Below are 20,954 nucleotides of genomic sequence, written 5' to 3' on the forward strand. Positions count from 1 at the left end.
GAAGGGCTGATAAAGACAGGGATATTTGTGCTCCACCAGAAAGGGCCTGGGAGTGAATATAAGGATGTGTCATTGGCTCTGTATGAAATGGGAACCTTAGGGTTTCCTGCAGAGAAGTAACATGGTTTCACGCATTTTAAAGCATCGGGCTGGGTGACCACCTGCGTGGGGTGAGGACAGACGTGGGCTAACCAGCCCTGGGAAACTGGGGCCAGGGTCGGTGCCACCTGCTCTGGTTGGCAGGTCTGGTCTGCCTCTGAACCAATGGCCAATGCCACGGAAAAAGTGAACATTCTGGAGGAAAGCCTGGAGACCAGCCCCGCAGCCCAGCCAGGCATTTGGGAGGAAGCGCTTTTCCTCCTGGCGCTCTGCTTTCTTGGCTCTGTGGATGTTCAAGATTGATAATTCTGTGGGACTTCCTAAGAGTCGCTATGAAAATAGGGCCAGATGTTTCAGCTCACTGTTTCAGCCTCTGGGAAAAGTCAGAACAGAACCAGGGGCTGAGGGGAGCCTGGGGTTCATGTTCCCCACACAGACCTTTCCCACCCAACACACCAGGGTGTGTGTTTCTGACTTACTCTCCCCAGCCTGGAAAATGCCTCACTTCCAATTCTTTGCATTCTTATGTGGATGTTATGCACACCGCTCCCCCACAGAAAAGGGGCTGTCTCTTGTTTGCTTTAAAGGTGTCCATAGTGATACCTGTGATCTTGACAAGCAGAAACGGGCTAGAGAAACTCTAGAAAAAAGAGGCATTGATGGCTTGGAACTCTGTGAGTGTGCACACGCGAAAGTGTGAGTGTGATCTGTAAGCATGTTTGCATGTGTGTGCATGTGTTGAGTGGTAAACATTTAAGTGTGCATGTGTGTGTGCATGTGTAGCTTTTCAGCAGGCATGGCATGTGCCTGGAAAGGAGGAGTGTTGAGGAAGGTGAAGGCCTAGGATGTATGAATATGTGGGGGAAGCACTTTGGCGAACACAGATCTGATGTGTCTGACCCCAGGACGTGGAGTCGCTGTTGCTTGGAGCAGGTGTCTTGAAGGCGAAGACTAGGAGCTGAACTTAGGAAGAGCTCTGTGGAGTGATGGCCCAGGCTACCATGTTTGGAATTTCTTCTGTAGCTAGTGGGCAACGAAGGAAGGTCTCTTAGCAAGAAGATGACCTAGCCAGAGTCTGCGAGGCTCATGGGAGGGCGTGCTTGCTGTGGGGAGGGTGTGTGTGTGCATGGCTTCCACCAGGCAGGAGGCCCTTCTGGAATTGAAGGCCAGTGCCATGGAAATCAGTCCCAGGATTCTGCCGGAAGAATGGAGAGGAGGGCACGGGGGCTAGGAACATTTTGGAGGCAGTGTGAAAGGAAGTGGCGATCTTTTGGACATTGGGGGAAGAGAGCATGAAGCCTCAGTGGACCGAGATGTACAGCGACAGGTGTGTAAGGAAATGCCCTGCTCGGCGGCATGTGGAGACCGATGGCGTGCACTCGTGTGGAGGTGTGGTGACTGTCTCTTCCGCAGGGCGTTTAAAGTGAAGTTGGAGCAGCGTCAGCCTGGACTGGTGAACATGGGTCGGGCTCCATCAGTTAGGGGTCTCCCAGAGAAGAGCTGCTGGTTGAAACCATGAGACTGCTGAGTGTGGAGGGGAGACAGGGCCCAGAAACTGGGGCTGTGGAGAGAACACCTGTGTTTAGGGCTGGAGGAGGGGAGGAGCAGTTTTACCAAATGGGAGGTGAGCAGGTTTCCAGCAGGAAGGGCTGGTTGCATGGCGCACGACAGGTTTCATGAGCTGGGGGTAGATAGCCCCATGTCAGCGGCAGAGGTGCCAAGGGGTACCAGGCTGTCACGTCCTCCAGGGGAATTGAGTGCCATCTTGCTTTTCTCCATGCCCAGGTTACCACTACAACGACCTGGTGTCTCCGCAGTACCTGAACCTCATCGCAAACTTGTCGGGCTGCACCGCCCACCGGCGCGTGAACAACTGCTCCGACATGTGCTTCCACCAGAAGTACCGGACGCACGACGGCACCTGCAACAACCTGCAGCACCCCATGTGGGGCGCCTCGCTGACCGCCTTCGAGCGCCTGCTGAAGTCCGTGTACGAGAACGGCTTCAACACCCCTCGGGGCATCAACCCCCACCGGCTGTACAACGGGCACGCCCTTCCCATGCCGCGCCTGGTATCCACCACCCTGATCGGGACGGAGACCGTCACACCCGACGAGCAGTTCACCCACATGCTGATGCAGTGGGGCCAGTTCCTGGACCACGACCTAGACTCCACGGTGGTGGCCCTGAGCCAGGCACGCTTCTCCGACGGACAGCACTGCAGCTCCGTGTGCAGCAACGACCCCCCCTGCTTCTCTGTCATGATCCCCCCCAATGACTCCCGCGCCAGGAGCGGGGCCCGCTGCATGTTCTTCGTGCGCTCCAGCCCCGTGTGCGGCAGCGGCATGACTTCGCTGCTCATGAACTCCGTGTACCCGCGGGAGCAGATCAACCAGCTCACCTCCTACATCGACGCCTCCAACGTGTACGGCAGCACGGAGCACGAGGCCCGCAGCATACGTGACCTGGCCAGCCACCGCGGCCTTCTGCGGCAGGGCATCGTGCAGCGGTCCGGGAAGCCGCTGCTCCCCTTCGCCGCCGGGCCGCCCACCGAGTGCATGCGGGACGAGAACGAGAGCCCCATCCCCTGCTTCCTGGCCGGGGACCACCGCGCCAACGAGCAGCTGGGCCTGACCAGCATGCACACGCTGTGGTTCCGCGAGCACAACCGCGTCGCCGCGGAGCTGCTCAAGCTGAACCCGCACTGGGACGGCGACACCATCTACTACGAGACCAGGAAGATCGTGGGCGCGGAGATCCAGCACATCACCTACCAGCATTGGCTCCCGAAGATCCTGGGGGAGGTGGGCATGAGGACGCTGGGAGAGTACCAGGGCTACGACCCCGGCATCAATGCTGGCATCTTCAACGCCTTCGCCACCGCTGCCTTCAGGTTTGGCCACACGCTGGTCAACCCACTGCTTTACCGGCTGGACGAGAACTTCCAGCCGCTTGCACAGGGTCACCTCCCCCTCCACAAAGCGTTCTTCTCTCCCTTCCGGATTGTGAACGAGGGCGGCATCGACCCGCTTCTCAGGGGGCTGTTCGGGGTGGCGGGGAAGATGCGTGTGCCCTCGCAGCTGCTGAACACGGAGCTCACGGAGCGGCTGTTCTCCATGGCACACACGGTGGCTCTGGACCTGGCGGCCATCAACATCCAGCGCGGCCGGGACCACGGGATCCCGCCCTACCACGACTACAGGGTCTACTGCAACTTGTCGGCGGCACACACGTTCGAGGACCTGAAAAATGAGATAAAAAACCCTGAGATCCGGGAGAAACTGAAAAGGTGAGCTGAAGAGGCCGTGTGGGTTGGCTCATGTACCTAGGCACCTGGAAGACCCGGACTGTGGGTGTGTGTGTTATTTGGCTGTGTGTGTGAGTTTTGTGTCGTGCAGAGGTGAGATGAAGCAAGTCCATGAAGGTCAAGATGGGAACCTGCAACCTTCTGTGGCTGTGTGGCTGTGGGGAGGGGGCAGAGCCAGGGGCGGATGGACAGTGGAGGGCCCTTCCTCCAGCCCGTTTTCCAAGAGACCAGCTTTACCGAGCTGTGGCACGTTTTCAGCTTGGAGATGAGCTATACTTTTCTGGCAGAAGGGTTGACTGCAGAGAACAATACACTGTTTGCACCAGAAAACACCAAAACTGACGCTGTGGCTGTTGGGGGCGGTGCTTCAGGTTCCTGCTCTTGTATCGGGGCAGAGAGAGGGGCAGAGCTTGGTGTCTGCAGAACCGGGTGCTTGGGGCCACCAGCCCCTAAGGCTTGGCCTGTAGCATCTCCCATACTCACTGTGTTGCCCAGACCTAGGCCTGTGGGGCCACCTGCCCGTGACTGCCACAGATAGCGCCGCTTCTGAGCCACAGCCTTGATCACCTGTGGACGCAGTTCTCCTTGTCCTGCCGCAGAGGCAAAATGGGAGGCCGTCACCCCTAAGACAAGGAAAACTGGCCAGCTAGATTAGGTCACCTCAGGCCACGTGGGGTGGCCAAAATGGCAAAGTTTTACAGGCAAAGCAGTGACCACGGCACTACCCAGGCCTAGGACTGGGGTAGGATCAGGGCTGCCTGGTCCATAGCCAGTCCCCTTCCCAGGACTCACAGTACCACAGTGGGGTTCTGATTAACTCAGATTTCCCCAAAGTGGAGACATTCAGCGGCCCTCCTTTTTGCTAGATATTCACATCTTTTACTCACTACCTTTTTTGCATGTTATTTCTACCAGATTTGCTTTTTGTATTTTAAGGAAATAAAAATAATTGCAAACAGGCGTGGTGGCTCACGCCTGTAATCCCAGCATGGTGGGTGGCTCATGCCTTTAATCCCAGCGCGGTGGCTCACGCCTATAATCCCAGCACTTTGGGAGGCTGAGGCAGGTGGATCACAAGGTCAGGAGTTCAAGACCAGCCTGGCCAAGATGATGAAACCCCATCTCTACTAAAAACTACAAAAATTAGCTGGGCGTGGTGGCAGACGCCTGTAATCCCAGCTACTCGGGAGGCTGAGACAGGAGAATCGCTTGAACCGGGGTGGCAGAGGTTGCAGTGAGCCGAGATCGCGCCACTGCACTCCAGCCTGAGTGACAGAGTTGAGACCCCATCTCAAAAAGAAAATAATAATAAATAAAAATAAAATAATTGCTCATCAGTGTTTTCCTGTTACGATTCTTCTCAGTCCTTAGATTATGAATCAGATCCACAGGGCACTGTGTATTAGGACATGTTATTCCCATTCAAAAACATTGTTTTAAAAAGAAGAAAAACCTCTCTTCTTAAGACTGTTTTCCCGTGTTTTCTGGACTCTCCAGTTGACTCCTAAGTTACTTAACGCTGAAGTTAGGACATATCCCGTTAGGATCTGACCTGTGCCTTCTAAAGGAAAGTGATTTTTTACTTGTAATTTATTGTAAGTTATGAATAAATGGACATGATGTCCTATTAAGTTTAATATGTTCCAATGCTCGTTTAAATAAGGCTCTTAAATTACTGGCATTTGGAAATGTGTGCGCACTCCATTAATCCAGTGTAGTTTTTTGTCGTGGTTTTGCTGAATTAGGACTGATGTGAACTGTCTGTGTTTTTTATGTGCTTAAATATCCTCCTTTGTTCTTGTCCAAACTGACACAGATTACTCTCCCAGCTGATTCTCTCTTTTGCCAAACTTATTTCAAAACATTTCAAAAGAACTAGATGTGGAGCCCAGTGCTGGGTGGACCGTGGCTGCGTTGCGTGCTAGGCCTCTGGTAAAGAAGTTAAGGACGTTACCCACACACTGAGCCCTTCGTCTGTTTCTGTTTTCCTGGCTCAGCCCATTGCTGACTAAGGGGAAATGAAACATAAACGTGAGAAAAGTTGCATGACCATTGGAGACCGTGGGGCTGGGAGGACTTCACAGGGCAGAGGGGTTGCCTTCAGCAGACGTTAGAGATTGTGTAGTTCTCATCTACTTTGTGTTTCACGGCGGCACGGCGAGTGGATGGCATGGCGTTGGCCTGGGCTCACCTTTGCTGCCCATCCCCAGCCATGGGACGTTCTGGAACTGCGAGGTCTCTTCCCTGGAGGAAGCTCCTTGCGTTTGGGTGGAGGCTTTAGACTCTGGTGAGCCTAAGGAATGTGACTATTGCAGCCCCTGTGACGGTGGGTCCCTCCCAGAGGTGGGGGACAGAAGAGAGCAGGCACCCAGAGCAGGAGCCGCCCGGAGCAGCAGCCGCCCGGAGCAGGAGGGAGTCCTCTGGGAAAAGGTGTGGACGCCTCTGGTGGCCCCAGTGTGCTATCCTCAGCCACAGACCAGATGCCGCCAGGGTCCTCCCGACCAAGTTTCACTCCCAGGGGACATCTTAGAGCTAGAAGTTCAGCCTGAATGTCATTGAACTTACAAGAAAAAGGGACAATTTGTCTGTCTTTGAAAGACTAAATGCTAGTTTACATAAAATTGTGTTTATTCTACGGTAAGACCGGGGCCACTAAGGACACAGCCCTGTGTGCATCCTGTTCGGTCAGCAACAAAATCTCTCTTGATCCTAGGGGTCAGCTGGTGGTCACTGATTTGAGTTTTGTAGAAAAGGGCAATGAGAATTGTAGAATGTATATGTTAAAAATCGAGTTGAGCTTTGAATAGCAGTTGAAACAGGCATCATCTGCTGCGTAGTCAAGTTCTAAGATGAGATTAATGATTTGTGGTAGAAGTTGTGACATGTTGCTTTTAAACCTGTATTTCTAAGGAATTGGAAGAAGTCGATGAAAATGTTTGTTTTTGAACATATAAACCTAAGGTTTTTTTGCCCTATCTTTGCTTAGCAGATATTTTCTTTTATGGCAAATGTATTTTCAATATGTAGTAGAATCAAATGTTATTCTTTAAAAATGTATCTATATACTTTTAAAAATAAACATGAACAATAAACTATATACATTTAGCTATGTATAATTTATTGTTCATATGTTTATTTTAAAAAGGTTAGAAGGGTATACATTATGATGTTAAGTGTGGTTATCCCTGAATAGTAGGAAAAGGTGTGGCTTAAATTTTCTTCCTTATGTTTTCTTGACTTTTCTAAATTTGTTATAATAAATGTTTGTGTGTGTGTGTGTGTGTGTGTGTGTGTCACACATATAACAGAAAGTAGGGAAAATCCTTTAAAGAATAGTGGAGAGATGCTGCAGAGAAGTAAAGATTTTCTTTGTTAAGTAAAATTCTAAATAATGTAAAATAGTGCTCAAGCCTGTAATCCCAGCACTTTGGGAGGCCGAGACGGGCGGATCACGAGGTCAGGAGATCGAGACCATCCTGGCTAACACGGTGAAACCCCGTCTCTACTAAAAAAATAAAAAAAAAACTAGCCGGGCGAGATGGCGGGCGCCTGTAGTCCCAGCTACTCAGGAGGCTGAGGCAGGAGAATGGCGTGAACCCGGGAGGCGGAGCTTGCAGTGAGCTGAGATCCGGCCACTGCACTCCAGCCTGGGCGACAGAGCGAGACTCCGTCTCAAAAAAAAAAAAAAAAAAAAAGAAAGAACTGTTTTCATATTTGCTGTGTTTTTTGCCATGTCCAGCTTTGTTAGGTAAATTTCAGTTTTCTCTTTATTTTTTAGGTTGTATGGCTCGACACTCAACATCGACCTGTTTCCAGCACTCATGGTGGAGGACCTGGTGCCTGGCAGCCGGCTGGGCCCCACCCTGATGTGTCTTCTCAGCACACAGTTCAAGCGCCTGCGAGATGGGGACAGGTGAGCACGTGCACCAGAAAGGGGAGCACACACACCAGAAAGGGGAGCACACTCCTAAGCCGCCTTCTCAGGGACTCCAGAGGAGAAGGGCCGTCCTGGTTGAGAATGAGGGAGGCACGAGGCCCTGGTGTCTTCTGTGCACCGCCTTGGACTTGCATGTCCTTGCAGCCTCAAAACTCAACCACACCAGGTTGAAAGATGCTTTTCCCACCCCTTCATTTGCAGGAATATTTCTGTTCCTGTAAACCTATTGGACAATCCATACAGCTAAACCACTGTGGGACTTCAGAGAAGTTTGGGCTTCGGGCAAGATCTTTGTTTTGCCTCTTGTCTACTGTTACTACTTTAATGTAGTGGAAAGGCAGAGCGTACCTATTACTATTTCAGCAAACCTAAAATAAGTGCCATACCAGTTTTTTTTTAAAGTTGCCCATTGTCTTTGTTGCTAGTCAGAAGAGCTAACACTGTCGTTTTTACACCAGATTGTCTGCCTTTGCTTTTGTTATGGAGTAGGGGATGTGAACAGTGTGTGAGTCCATTTTTAAGTGACACCTAATCAAACCTAGTGGTTTCTGTATTGCTGTGAACTAAGTAGGGGGAGATTTTAACTCAGCTCCTGGTGACCTGTGAGTCTCCTGCCCTTCTCTGATCCTGCTTTCATTTTGGGGGATCCAGGTTGTGGTATGAGAACCCCGGGGTGTTCTCCCCCGCCCAGCTGACTCAAATCAAGCAGACGTCTCTGGCCAGGATCCTGTGCGACAACGCGGACAACATCACCCGGGTGCAGAGCGACGTGTTCAGGGTGGCGGAGTTCCCTCATGGCTACGGCAGCTGTGACGAGATCCCCAGGGTGGACCTCCGGGTGTGGCAGGACTGCTGTGAAGGTGCGTGCCAGAGGCACCACGTCTGTTCCTTTCTCATCCCTGGTTTTGGTGACTGCTTGGCGGGTGCTTAATTACCTGCAGATGTCACCCTAATCTTGAAAACTGAAAACAAAATATTCAGCTTTAGATTTAAATTGTGCCGTATCCATGCTGAGATGGACTGCGGAGCCAAAAATATAAACAAAGGTGGTGATTCTGAGGAATTGGCAGTGCTATGGGAGAACATTCATGATTAAAGCGCTATGTAAGAGAAACAGAAACCCAGACTTCAGCAAGGTGTGCCCCTAATTTTTCCTTAAAACCTAATGTATGTCTAGCTTATGGTACTCGTGTAGCCAGATAAAAGACAAAAATCAAAATATGAAAGAAGCATATCAAATATATCAGGTTTTCTTTAAAAAATTATACTGAATGTTCTAAATATCTGTAACGTAAATGACTGAAGATAGGTGTTGTAAAGTATCTCGTGAGGAGCCCTGCAGGTAGGAGGTGGCCTCATGATTGGCGTCGGGGGCCGTGTAGCTGAGGGACGCCCTGACATCAATCCCACAGCCCCGGCACTCGTGCCCTGCCCTGACATCAATCCCACAGCCCTGGCACTCGTGCCCTGCCCTGACATCAATCCCACAGCCCCGGCACTCGTGCCCTGGTGCGCCAGGTCCTTCCTTCCCTGCAGAGGCGTCAGTGGCCTGCTGAGTGCGGCCATGGTTCTCCTGGCTGAGTTCCTGCTTCGCATTCCTAACTCCCAGCCTTGGTTAACCTCCATTTCCATTACTAATTTGAACATAATTTTGGCTTTATTCAAACTATGATCAGAGCCCCATAAAATACCAAACTGGGGATGTTTAGAACCCAGGTTGTGGAGTGCTCACTCTTGTGGTGAGAGAAGCGGGGCCCACCACCATGGGGGGATCTGGGGGCCTGCGGTGAGCGTGACGGGGAGGCGGGGCCAGACCGTGGCCTCACCCGGCGCTCTGTGGAGCTTGTGGTGTCTGTGGACACTTGGTAGTTTAAGAAGAGACACAAAGTTCAGATACTGTAGACATATTCCCCACCACCTCATTTTTCCTGAAGTAATAGTTCTGGCCCAGATCTTATTTAATTTAGTAAGTGTTGAAATCTGCATTGATAATGGAGCTGTGTTTTAGCAGCTTCTAAGACAGCGTGTGCCTGTGTGTCGGGGTGTGTGTACCTGTGGGGTGTGTGTGTGGTGGGTGTGTGTGTGGTGGGTGTGTGATCTAATTCTGCATCTACCTCCTTATCTGCCCCCCACCCCACCACCCACACACACATGCAGGGAAGTATATATGATAGGAGAATTCACATAAAAAACAAAATTATGCTTGCTAGGTACCCAGTTTTCCAAATCATTTACATGTTTGTTATTACATCTGTCAGAAACTTGTATCTGTTTTTTGTTTTATTGTTTTGTTTGTGTTTTTGTTTTGTATCCTCCTCACCGGTTTATCCAATTCAAAATACTTTTCTACAAGCATGGTAGAAAATGTGTTCTGTTTGTAGAAAATTGTGCTGTTGAAAATGATTAGGGAAAGCCAATGATACAAAAACCGTTTTCTGGTAACTTTACCAGGCCCCTGTTAGCTGCTTAATAAGAAGCACAGCCAGGTTTTCTGTTCTTTTGCTAAGAAAATCCAAAGTCCTTTGAAAGACTTCATCTTTAAAGCCAGTCTGTGTTCCCCTCGGGTTACAAGCCCCTCCTCCTCTCAGGGGCACTGTGGGAGAGGCTGAACTGCCTGAAGCAATGGCTGACACTGTTTCTTCCGGATACTTTTCTCTCTTAAAATAACAGGCATGGCCTTAAGCTGACACGGCTTAGAGAATGCTTGATAAGCTTTACCTGTTTTTGTTTTACCCCAAAAGCCATATTTAAGTACAGCAGAAAAATATGAAAACAGAACTCAGATTTGACAGAACCAAATGTCAATTGCTATTTACTTTTCAATTAAACTTTTTAGAAAGACACATTGGGGGCTGGGCGGTGGCACACGCCTGTAATCCCAGCACTTTGGGAAGCCAAGGCAGGCGATCACCTGAGGTTAGGAGTTCGAGACTGGCCTGACCAACATGGTGAAACCCCATCTCTACTAAAAATAACAAAAATTAGCCAGGCGTGGTGGTGGGCACCTGTAATCCCAGCTACATGGGAGGCTGAGGCAGGAGAATCGCTTGAACCCAGGAGGCAGAGGTTGCAATGAGCTGAGATCGTGCCATTGCACTCCAACCTGGGCAATAAGAGCGAAACTGTCTCAAAAAAGTAAATAAATAAAAATAAAAGGACACATTTAAAATGAACATCCTTGAGGTGCAACTCTTCGTCATCGGCTTCACTGATGCCTACACCAAGTGCTGTGTGGCGTCTGCACTAGGTCCGGGAAGCCAGCCTGCTCCTGGCTTGGCCAGCCTGGGCAGCTCAGAGCAGGTGCAGGCCAGGCCACTGAGCAGGTGTGGCCCAGCCGTGCCCTGGGGCGTGAGGAGGAGACGGCCATCCTGGAGGGATGGGGGTCCCATCAAAGAGTTCTGGGGTTGGGGCTGATGGGTGCTTTGGCAGGGACCCCACAGTGCCTGGGACCGTGTCCTGGCCCTGCTGCTTCCCTGTCGCCCTGGAATTCTACCGGGGACTCACCCCAGACCTGCACAGCCCTGGGTGGGCCTGCCAGTGAGGCTCATTCTTGTCCCCAGGGTGTTGCTGGGAGGGGCTACGGTAGTCTGGGAGGCAGCTGCTGTTTTATGATGTATTTATGTGCCCAGGAGCCGTTTCAAGAAACTCTTCCCTGCTCCTAAGACGATTTGTGGGTGGAATAAGCGAGGGGTCCAGCCAACTGGGTTTACTCAGAAGCTGTATAGTTAAGGTGGAAATAAACAACAGGTCATTCAGCAGGACTGTTGATGGGCTCTGCTCTGGGGGCAGAAGGGGCTTTAGGCTTCTGTCTTGAAGATACTCCCTGCCTCTTTCCAGCCAGTCAGGCAAATACTAGACCAGAAGGAGCCGGCCGCCCTTCACGGGAGACAGGAAATCTAGCGTGGGTCTGAGGTTTATGCTGCACGTGCCTCTTCTCTTCTCATAGAATTTCTACTCCAGTGGCTTCCTGAGACATTAGCATTTTGCAAAGGTCCATATTTGCCCTTCACTTTCGTTCTCTGCCACAGCTTTCTTGGGTGAGGATGATGTACAAGACAGACTAAACACCCCTCACTTCGTTAGATGGTGTGTCCACAGGGCCCAGGTGGGAGACAGCACTGAGGGCCCCTCACTCACCCGGGGCTCAGGAGGGAGACAGCACTGAGGGCGCCTCACTCACCCGGGGCTCAGGAGGACACAGCACTGAGGGCCCCTCACTCTGGGACTCAGGAGGACACAGCACTGAGGGCCCCTCACTCACCCGGGACTCAGGAGGGAGACAGCACTGAGGGCCCCTCACTCACCCGGGGCTCAGGAGGTCACAGCACTGAGGGCCCCTCACTCACCCGGGGCTCAGGAGGGAGACAGCACTGAGGGCCCCTCACCCAGGGCTCAGGAGGACACAGCACTGAGGGCCCCTCACCCGGGGCTCAGGTGAGGTACAGCACTGAGGGCTTCTCAGTCCACCACAGGTTGAGAAGGAAGCCACACCTAGGCAGGGAGGCGTTTGGGCTACATTCAGGAGAAGCAGGGCCAGGCCCGCCTCTTGTCTGACAGTGGGGCTGGCAGTGTGATACAGGTAGTGTAGCGTAACTTCAAGGCACTCCAGAGTGCAGATTGTCACCTGGCCATAGGGGAGGGACCGCCAGACACGAGCAGACTCTGATCTCCGAGGCAGAGTGCCTGAGCCTCCATGTGTGGGTGGAGGGAACTCAGCCAGGGTGTGGTTGTGGTGCGGTGGGTGGTGTGGGCCTCCTCAGTTCGCCCAGCTGTCCTCAGCGCGGCCGGTGCCGTGAGGTCACGAGGGCAGGGGCACAGCGGAAAGAAGCTTGACCCCTCAGGGCAGGAGAGGGTAAGAGCTGCAGACCAGCTGCCAGGTTGCCTGATTTAAGGTGCCACCGTTTGCTCCACGGGCAGCCAGTGAAGACTGTTCGTAGTTGGCAGGATGTGCTTTAATTCCCTGAGGTCAGAGCCTCCAGAACTGACATTCTGCTTTGTGCTTCCGTTTTAGACTGTAGGACCAGGGGGCAGTTCAACGCCTTCTCCTACCATTTCCGAGGCAGACGGTCTCTTGAGTTCAGCTACCAGGAGGACCAGCCGACCAAGAAAACAAGACCACGGAAAACACCCAGGTATGGTGGTCCCTGAGGTCAGCTGATGTACAGAGGGGCCCTCACACCGCGGGCATCAGGCAGTAGGACCGGCATCCTGTTGTGGGCCTGTGGTGAGGATGATTCCTGGCAGGGACATCCCGGGACACTGGGGGCCAGGCTGCAGCCTGCGTCCTGCGGTGCTGCCCGCTCAGAGCATCAGGGACGGTGCTCTGAGCACCTTGAAATGAGACCCTGTGTGACCTGCCGAGATTATATTTCCCTCCTCCTCCTTTCCCCTCACCACAGTGTTGGGAGACATGGGGAACATCTCAGCAACAGCACCTCAGCCTTCAGCACACGCTCAGACACTCCCGGGACTAATGACTTCAGAGAGTTTGTTCTGGAAATGCAGAAGACCATCACAGACCTCAGAACACAGGTGAGGTGCCTGGGGCCTGTGTCCGCCCGTCTAAGACTCTACAGCAGCACAGCCCTGTCCCAGCCTTCTGGGGACACCGCTTCATTCCCAGGCGACTGTTCAGCTGCCCACACAGGACCCTGACCCTGGAGCCTTGGGGTGCCATTTCTGCGTGCTGGGTCGGGCTGGGCCAGGTGCCACTGGTGTCCCTGGGTTTCCCAACAGATGGGGGTCACCAGGCAGGGGCAATCTGTGTCACAGCCGTGGGACTGCCAGCCAGGTGACCTTGCTGGAGAGAACACAGGATTAGGGTGCTGTAGGAGAGTTCAAACATGAAGTCCTGTTCTTAAGCCTCTTACTTAGGAATAACTTGGAATCACCCCTCCCAGGGCGTGGTAAGGAGGCATTTCCAGTTCAGTCCTCCACACCCGATCCAGCCTCTCCGGTGTGAGGAAAGTGCTGGTGTCTGTGGTACGACCACAGGGATTTTCAGATGAGGCTTCTTCTCGGGCTCTGCAGAAATCCTGCAGAAATGAGTTCCGTCCTGTCCTTCCTATCCCAGGAACTTCCTTCTGCTTTCTCCACTGCCTGTGCTGGGGTTATCTCTGGGATGTTACATAAGCGGGTGGAGATTGAGATCTATGGCTAAATAAAAGGAGGTGCACTCACTCCGCTGGTGTGGGTGGGATCCCCAGGGCGTGCGGGTCCTGGCTGTCTGCAGCACTTTTAACCTGTAAGCACAGCTCCTTTCCTACTCACAGGACTCTGAGCCCTTAGGTTTGGGAGAGTCGTCTCCTAGTGTAGCCCCAAGGTAACCCCCAGCCACAGGGAGAGGTACCCTGACTGCTTCTCTGCCTGCCGCCTCATCCCCTGCAGCTGCAGGTCCTCCTGCCTCTGCAGCCTGGAGACCAGATGTATATCCCCCTGCAGCTGCTTGAGTGGGCAGCGTGTGGCAGGTCCTCCTCCCTCCGCAGCCTAGAGACCAGGTGCACGAGCCCTGGCAGCTGCTTGAGTGGGCAGCGTGTGGCAGGTCCTCCTCCCTCCGCAGCCTAGAGACCAGGTGCACGAGCCCTGGCAGCTGCCCAAGTGGACAGCGTGTGGCAGGTCCTCCTCCCTCCGCAGCCTAGAGACCACGTGCACATCCCCCGGCAGCTGCCCAAGTGGACAGCATGCAGTGTTCACTCAGCTCCACCTGGCAGTAGGAGGGAAGCAGAGACAAACCCAGACTGACCCTTGGGGTCTGTGCTGAGGCCTGGATGCCCCAGGGGTCCACTGCGGAGGTGGGTCTGTGAACCCCAAGGTCATTCAGGGCAGGCCTTGTGCACAGGTGACCCTGGACAGCAGAGCAGAGGCGGAGGGGGACCAGCCACCCCACCTGTGTCTGCAAATACCAGTGCCCTGTGCCCTCCCATGTTGTTGATTCTGTCCACAGTGCTGTGACTTCCTTCCACCCTCAGGATGAATGGGCAGCTCCCAGGGTAGCAGCGCTAGGTCTGAGAAATGCGGATGTCCCTTGTGATTTTGTGGCCGGCAGCAGCACAGGGTGTGTGCCGTCTGTGGTCATTTCCCCGCACCTTGTGTGTGCAGAGGCGTTCATGTATCTTGGTGACTGCTGAGGCGCACACAGGCTGCTGTGGTCACTGCTTCTCTCTGGCTGTGAATTAAAGCAGGTCAGCCACAGACACAGAGGTGACATGCAGGTCACCTGGAACCTCTGCAGACTGTCCTGGCTGCCACCCCCAAGTGCTCTCTGGCCCCTGTGCCACTGCTCCTGAGGCTTCCCTCTTTTTTTTTATCCCCATCCCCATCCCCAAAGCTAGACAGTTCTAAGCTTTGGTGACTTAAGTGCCAGTTGCTAACGAATGAGGCAGGCAGGAAAGATGGCTTTCATTTAGAAGCCGCATCTGAGACATTTCCCGAAGTGAGTAACTAGTTAGGTTCTAGATGTCCAGCTGTCACGAAATGCAGTGGGTACGGTGAGGGGACGTCCACCTTTTTCAGCATGATGTGTGCACAGGTGAGACACTGCTCCGGCACAGGTTGGGGACGACACACTTCTGGCTGACAGGAAATCAAAGAAGATGTTTTAATTGAAATGAGTGAGTGGGTGGCTCACAGCCAGCATTGTTGATCGGTCAAAGCAGACAGCCTTACCTGTGGCTGAACATGCTTTATGAGAAGGCTTATTAGAGGAATTGGGATAGATACGATAAATAATTTGTGTTCATTTCAGACATCACTGACAGTTTAGGTTCCGTTGCAGGGGACAGAAAACCCCAAATCCGGATGGTTTTAATGAGGTACGAGTTTTTCTGTCACTCCCTGCTGCGGCTCGGTGCTGTGCTGCGGGTGGCCTCTTCCCAAGGTCACCTCGTGGCCCAGGCATTTCCGGCCACTGTCACCCTCTCTGCCCCCGGGCCCTGCAAGATGCAAGAGAGGGTCTGAGGAAGGAGACCCTTCCAGGAGGCTCCTGCCACCCGGTGCCTGGCACGGCGGTTGGAAAGGGCACCTTATTATGGGGCCCCGAGCTTCCAGAGAAAAGCCAGTGGTGGTACTCGGAAAACAGGCAGACTTGACTCGGGGGATTCTGAGTGGTCGTCGTCCATTCTGGTGGAAGCGTAGGTGCAGGACGTTCTTGTCCTCTGGTCGAATGTTGCTCCCACAGTCCTCTGAGAACGTCACCTTTGTGACCAAGGCTTTTATTTGACAGCACGGTGGTGGGAACGTCTTCCACTGGGGCTTTTGGCCAGCCGTCGCCAGTCTAATAAGGACATTGGAGATTCTGCAAAAGTCCTTGAGAAATATGCTCCTCAAATGTTGTTTATTTTAAGGCATTATTTTCAGGGAAATAACATATTTTAATGCAAGAACTAAGCTGTTACTCTGAAGGGGCCAGTGAATGAATGTTCTTCGCTTTGCTGCAGATAAAGAAACTTGAATCACGGCTCAGTACCACAGAGTGCGTGGATGCCGGGGGTGAGTCTCATGCCAACAACACCAAGTGGAAGAAGGATGCATGCACCATTTGTGAATGCAAAGTGAGTATGGGGTCTGTCTTCACACCCTAAGGTATACCCAAGTCCGAGAGTCCCATGTGACCACTCAGGTGGGTGGCTCAGATGTCAGGGCCAGGCCCCTCCCCGCCCACCTCTGCCGGCCTTCGTCCCTCCTTCACTCCTATGGAAGCACCAGGCAAGCCCAGCTCTCTGTGCACAGAGGACGTGCTAGGAGGCTCAGAACCTCAGCATGGTCCACCCCACAGAGGGCGGGCAACCCCTTCTCTGTTGCGGGGCCACGTGGGGCTGCTTGTGTGCACTGGCCTCACCTCCCATCAGCTGTGGCAGGAATGTTCGTGCCATGGAAACCCGTGAGTGGGGCAGATCAGCTCCTCCCTGCAGAGCTGGTGGGTGAACACTGACGTGCCCGCCGCTGACCCTGTCCCATCTCCCATCAGGGCTGGGGTGTTACAGAGGTCGCGGGGGGACGATCCCTCCCCTGCAGAAGGAGACCGGTGGCAGGTGGAGCGTGCCCTGGTGCCGGCAGTGGACAGACGTCTGGCTGGAGCCAGGCTCCGTGGAAAGCTCAGGGCATAGTGTGAGGAGGCAGGATGGTGAGGACAGCAGGCCAGCCCGGGCGCCTCACTTGCCATGGCCATTGGGAGAGGGCGCATCTGTGTCCCTGAGCTGGTCAGGTTTGGGAAGGGCAGACTGGGGAAGAGCAAAGCCCTGTCCCTTCCTCTCTGTCTAGTCCCATCCTGCTTCCTGACAACGTCCACCCCCAGACGCAGTCCGAGGGGATCCAGGTGTGAGGTGGGAGGATGTGCCCAGCTGGTGGTCTTGGCCCCTCAGGGTGAGAGGAGGGTGGGCATGGACAGAAAGGTGGGACGGAGCCTCAGGGAGACTTGTTATGGGGGCTCCCATTAACTCATACCTGTCTGCAACTATGAAGTCCTCAGAGAACCACAAAACCCATGCCCACAGGGCAAGTACAGTGGGCAAGGCAGGGGCCTCAGGGCAAGGCCTGACTCATGGCCGTGGCTGACACCTGTCCCGGAGCTGACAGACTGTGCTCACCTGAAGGCCATCCCAGAGCTGACAGGCTGTGCTCCGTCTCTCTTCTCCAGGACGGGCAGGTCACCTGCTTCGTGGAAGCTTGCCCCCCTGCCACCTGTGCTGTCCCCACGAACATCCCAGGGGCCTGCTGTCCAGTCTGCTTACAGAGGAGGGCGGAGGAGAAGCCCTAGGCTCCTGGGAGGCTCCTCGGAGTTTGTCTGCGGTGCCATCGTGAGATCAGGTGGCCGACGGCAGGGAGCTGCAGGCTGCGGACCAGGAAACACCCAGAACTCGCGACATTTCATGACAACGTCCAGCTGGTGCTGTTACAGAAGGCAGTGCAGGAGGCTTCCAACTGGAGCGTCTGTGGAGAAGGAGGCGGAGCAGGTGCCCGAAGGGAAGCAGGCAGGAGTCCTAGCTTCACGTTAGACTTCTCAGGTTTTTATTTAATTCTTTTACAATGAAAAATTGGTGCTATTATTAAATTGCACAGTTGAATCATTTAGGCGCCTAAATTGATTTTGCCTCCCAACACCATTTCTTTTTAAATAAAGCAGGATACCTCTACACGTCAGCCTTACCTTGTTCAGATGCCAGGAGCCGGCAGACCTGTCACCCGCAGGTGGGGTGAGTCTCGGAGCTGCCAGAGGGGCTCACTGAAATCCGGGTTCCCTCACAAGCTATGTTTAAAAAGAGAATTGGTGTTTGGCAAATGGAACAGAACCTTTTATAAGAGTGTTCACAGGGACACTGTCTGGGGTTGCAGTGCGAGCCCCCGGCCTCTTCCCTGGGAACCTCTGAACTCCTCCTTCCTCTGGGCTCTCTGTAACATTTCACCGCGTGTCAGCATCTAATCCCAAGACCAACATTCCCGCTGCTCGAAGCAGCTGTATAGCCTGTGACTCTCCATGTGTCAGCTCCTTCCACACTTGATTAGAACATTCATAAGCCACATTTAGAAACAGGTTTGCTTTCAGCTGTCACTTGCATACATACTGCCTAGTTGTGAACCAAATGTGAAAATCCTCCTTCATCCCATTGTGTATCTGATACCTGCCGAGGGCCAGTCGTGTGCGGTTGACAGCACCGCCCCCAGCCGGCCCTGGTTGCGTCCATGTCCTGAACAGGAGCCGCCTCCGGATGGCTCTTCCCAAGGGAAGAGGAGCTCGAGTGTCGGGAACTGTCTAACTTCAGGTTGTGTGAGTGCGTTAAAAAGAAAAAAAAAAGAAGAATCCCTATACCTCATTTGTATTTTTAAAATGCATGATGTTTTATGAAATTTTGTCCATTTTTTAAGTATTAGATATGACAGAAAAACCATTTCCACTATGCAAAAGTTCTCTTAGAAGTCAGTGAAAATCAACTCTCATACCTCATGGTCTCTCTTTAATTGACCAAAACCTTCCATTTTTCTCTAAATACAAAGCGATCTGTGTTCTGCGCACCATTTCCCCGAACACACAGCTGCAGTGCCGCATGCTGACCTGAGTACCCACCGTGTGCCGGGCATAGTGCTGGACACATAAGGCACCAAGGTCCGGGCCACCTGCCCTCAGCGCGGCCCAGCTGAGGTGGTGGAGGCGGAAGCCCCTGAGGTCACGGCCGTTTCAGTTCAGGGTGGCAGGTGTCCAGCACTGGGGTATGACGTCGAGGCTTCCGTGGGGTGGGGGTGGCCGGCTGCCTTCGGACAGTATGGGTGCGTACAGTGCCTAGTGTGATTCGTGCACGGCCCGTGTTCCAGGAGCATGTCCTCCCAAGGAGACACCCAGACCCTTCCAGCACGAGCCTGCTACGTTGCTGTGGCAGAGGCAGCATTTCAGCTGTGAGGAGGGTCGTTGGATTCATGGGTTTTATCTGTAAAAATGGTTGTCTTGACTTCTTATCCTCATATTGGTAAGTGAGTGATAAAATTGGTTGGCGTTTCATGACATATGGACTTCTTTTGAAATAGCAAGTCAAATGTAGTGACCGAATTGTGGAAGAGATTTCTGTAAAACAGGAAATGTGTAAGTTCGTCTGAAAACTGACGGTTATGTAAGTTGCTGAGGCACTCGGATGGCAGCGGATTCTGGGTTCTCGAGTGTTCTGTGCCTCTTACGTGCCTTGGAGGCCTCTGCGGTCTCAGTGCTGGGGTGGCACACCTGTAGCACACCTGTGTAATGTGCGGTCTGGGCCACTGACAAGCAGTTGTGTTGTCTAAGCCAAAGGGGGAAGCTGACTGTTATTTACCAAAAAAAATTCTGTCATTCAAACCAAAATGTCTGCGGAATCAGCAGTTTGATACTCTCTGTAATCAGAACAGTGGGCAGTGCCTGGGTGAACGTGTCTAGCAGCCCCTCTGCGGGATCGCTGTAACGGGAGTGGAATGTACATATTTATTTACTTTTCTAACTGCTCCAACAGCCAAATGCCTTTTTTATGACCATTGTATTCAGTTCATTACCAAAGAAATGTTTGCACTTTGTAATGATGCCTTTCAGTTCAAATAAATGGGTCACATTTTCAAATGGAGAATGGCTTTATTTATTTATTTATTTTTACCTGAAACCAGTACATGAGGCTAAAGCTTTTCCAGGTGAGATCCAAAGCCTGAGAAGGGAAGGAGGTAGGTCCAGGAAAAAGCCCCAGAACTGTCCTAGTCACTAATGATTTTGTGACTAAATGTGAAGATATTACTAAAAATAAGGTATTAGATAAAGTTGACTTCCTTTTCCGAAGTAGCTAGGATGCTTTAACCTGACTGAATTTTGACAGGTGGGAGTGAGCTCTTGGGAAAAACCTCTGGCAACTAAATGCCTCCTGCAGTTTTTGTGCTGTGGAGAAGGACATTTCTTTGTCAGAGAGGTATGTACCAGCAGCTCACACACCGAGGTGTCTGTGATGGGCAGCTGCTTTTCCAGAAGCAAGAACGCAGGTCAGGAGGGCACAGTGCACAGAAGGCAGACACTCCCTTTTCTGAGCTGAGCCATGTGGGGCTCTGGGGCCAGAAGCCGGGGATGACGTGATAATTGCTGAGCCCCTCAGGCTGTGGTTGGGTGGGAGACAGGATGCTGCTCTAAAGGAAACTGGAATGGATTCGAGGGCGTCTTTATAGGGCCTGGAAAAAATACTACTCGACTATATAAGGAGAACAATGAAATATTAAGGAAAAATTAAATATTATGTTGTTAAAATTGCCAAATCATTTCAAAATTAGAATGAGAAATTGAGCTGCTTTCATGGAATGTTTATGAACATGGGATGAACATTCCTCAGTCAACAAAAGACAGGTGCTTTTCTGTCACCAGGGAATGAGTGCCATATACCAATTTTAATTTAAATGAAATGCCTAATGCAAAACTAGCAAAAGTTAACCATATGTATCTTGTTTTAATAATATGTAGAATGCATTGAAACATTCCTATTGCTTTTTGTTATTAACACTTAATACCTGTTTCTGGCATGCAAGATTATATGTCAAATGACATAAATACAGGCATACCTGGGAGACATTGTGGGCTCAGTTCCAGACCACTGCAATCAGTGACTATCTCAATAAAGCAAGTCATACAATTTTTTTGGTTTCCCGGTGCATATAAAAGCTGTGTTCACATTATACTATGATCTATTACATGCACAGAAGCATTATGTCTAAAAAATGTACATACCTTAATTTAAAAATACTTTATTGCTAAAAATAGTGAACGATCATCTGAGCCTTCAGTGTGCTGTAATCTCTTTGCTGGTGGAGGGTCTTGATGTTAATGGCTGCTGACTGATTAGGGTGGTGGTTGTTGAAAGTTGGGGTGGCTGTGTCGATTTCAGAAAGCAAGACAAAATGAAGCTTAGCGTATTGGTTTAGTCTTACTTTCATGAAAGATTTATTTGTAGCAAGGAATGTTGTTTGATAGCATCTTACCCACAGAATTGCTTATTTCAACATTGGAGTCAGTCCTCTCAAAGCCTGCTGCTGCTTTATCACATCAACTTACGGAATATTCTAGATCCTGTGTTGTCATTTCAACAGTGTTCACAGCATCTTCACCAGGAGTAGAGTCCATCTCAAGAA

General features: G+C 52.0%; 1 protein-coding gene across 6 annotated transcripts in view; it reads left to right on the forward strand.

Moving 5' to 3' along the window:
• The window catches only part of PXDN (peroxidasin), a 112,987-nt gene extending 93,570 nt beyond the window's left edge, over window positions 1–19,417 (forward strand). For all 6 annotated transcript variants that reach the window (XM_050753170.1, XM_050753168.1, XM_050753169.1 and 3 more), the window contains 7 exons: window positions 1,885–3,388; window positions 7,185–7,319; window positions 7,995–8,203; window positions 12,355–12,475; window positions 12,743–12,875; window positions 15,779–15,892; window positions 16,978–19,417. In XM_050753170.1, coding sequence (XP_050609127.1) covers window positions 1,885–3,388; window positions 7,185–7,319; window positions 7,995–8,203; window positions 12,355–12,475; window positions 12,743–12,875; window positions 15,779–15,892; window positions 16,978–17,097 — 2,336 coding nt within the window. In that variant the 3' untranslated portion in view covers window positions 17,098–19,417. The remainder of the gene's footprint in view (window positions 1–1,884; window positions 3,389–7,184; window positions 7,320–7,994; window positions 8,204–12,354; window positions 12,476–12,742; window positions 12,876–15,778; window positions 15,893–16,977) is intronic.
• Window positions 19,418–20,954: the final 1,537 nt, after the last annotated feature.

This window comes from Macaca thibetana, chromosome 13 (assembly GCF_024542745.1).
Source record: "Macaca thibetana thibetana isolate TM-01 chromosome 13, ASM2454274v1, whole genome shotgun sequence".
In the NCBI taxonomy this organism is placed as follows: Eukaryota; Metazoa; Chordata; class Mammalia; order Primates; family Cercopithecidae; genus Macaca; species Macaca thibetana.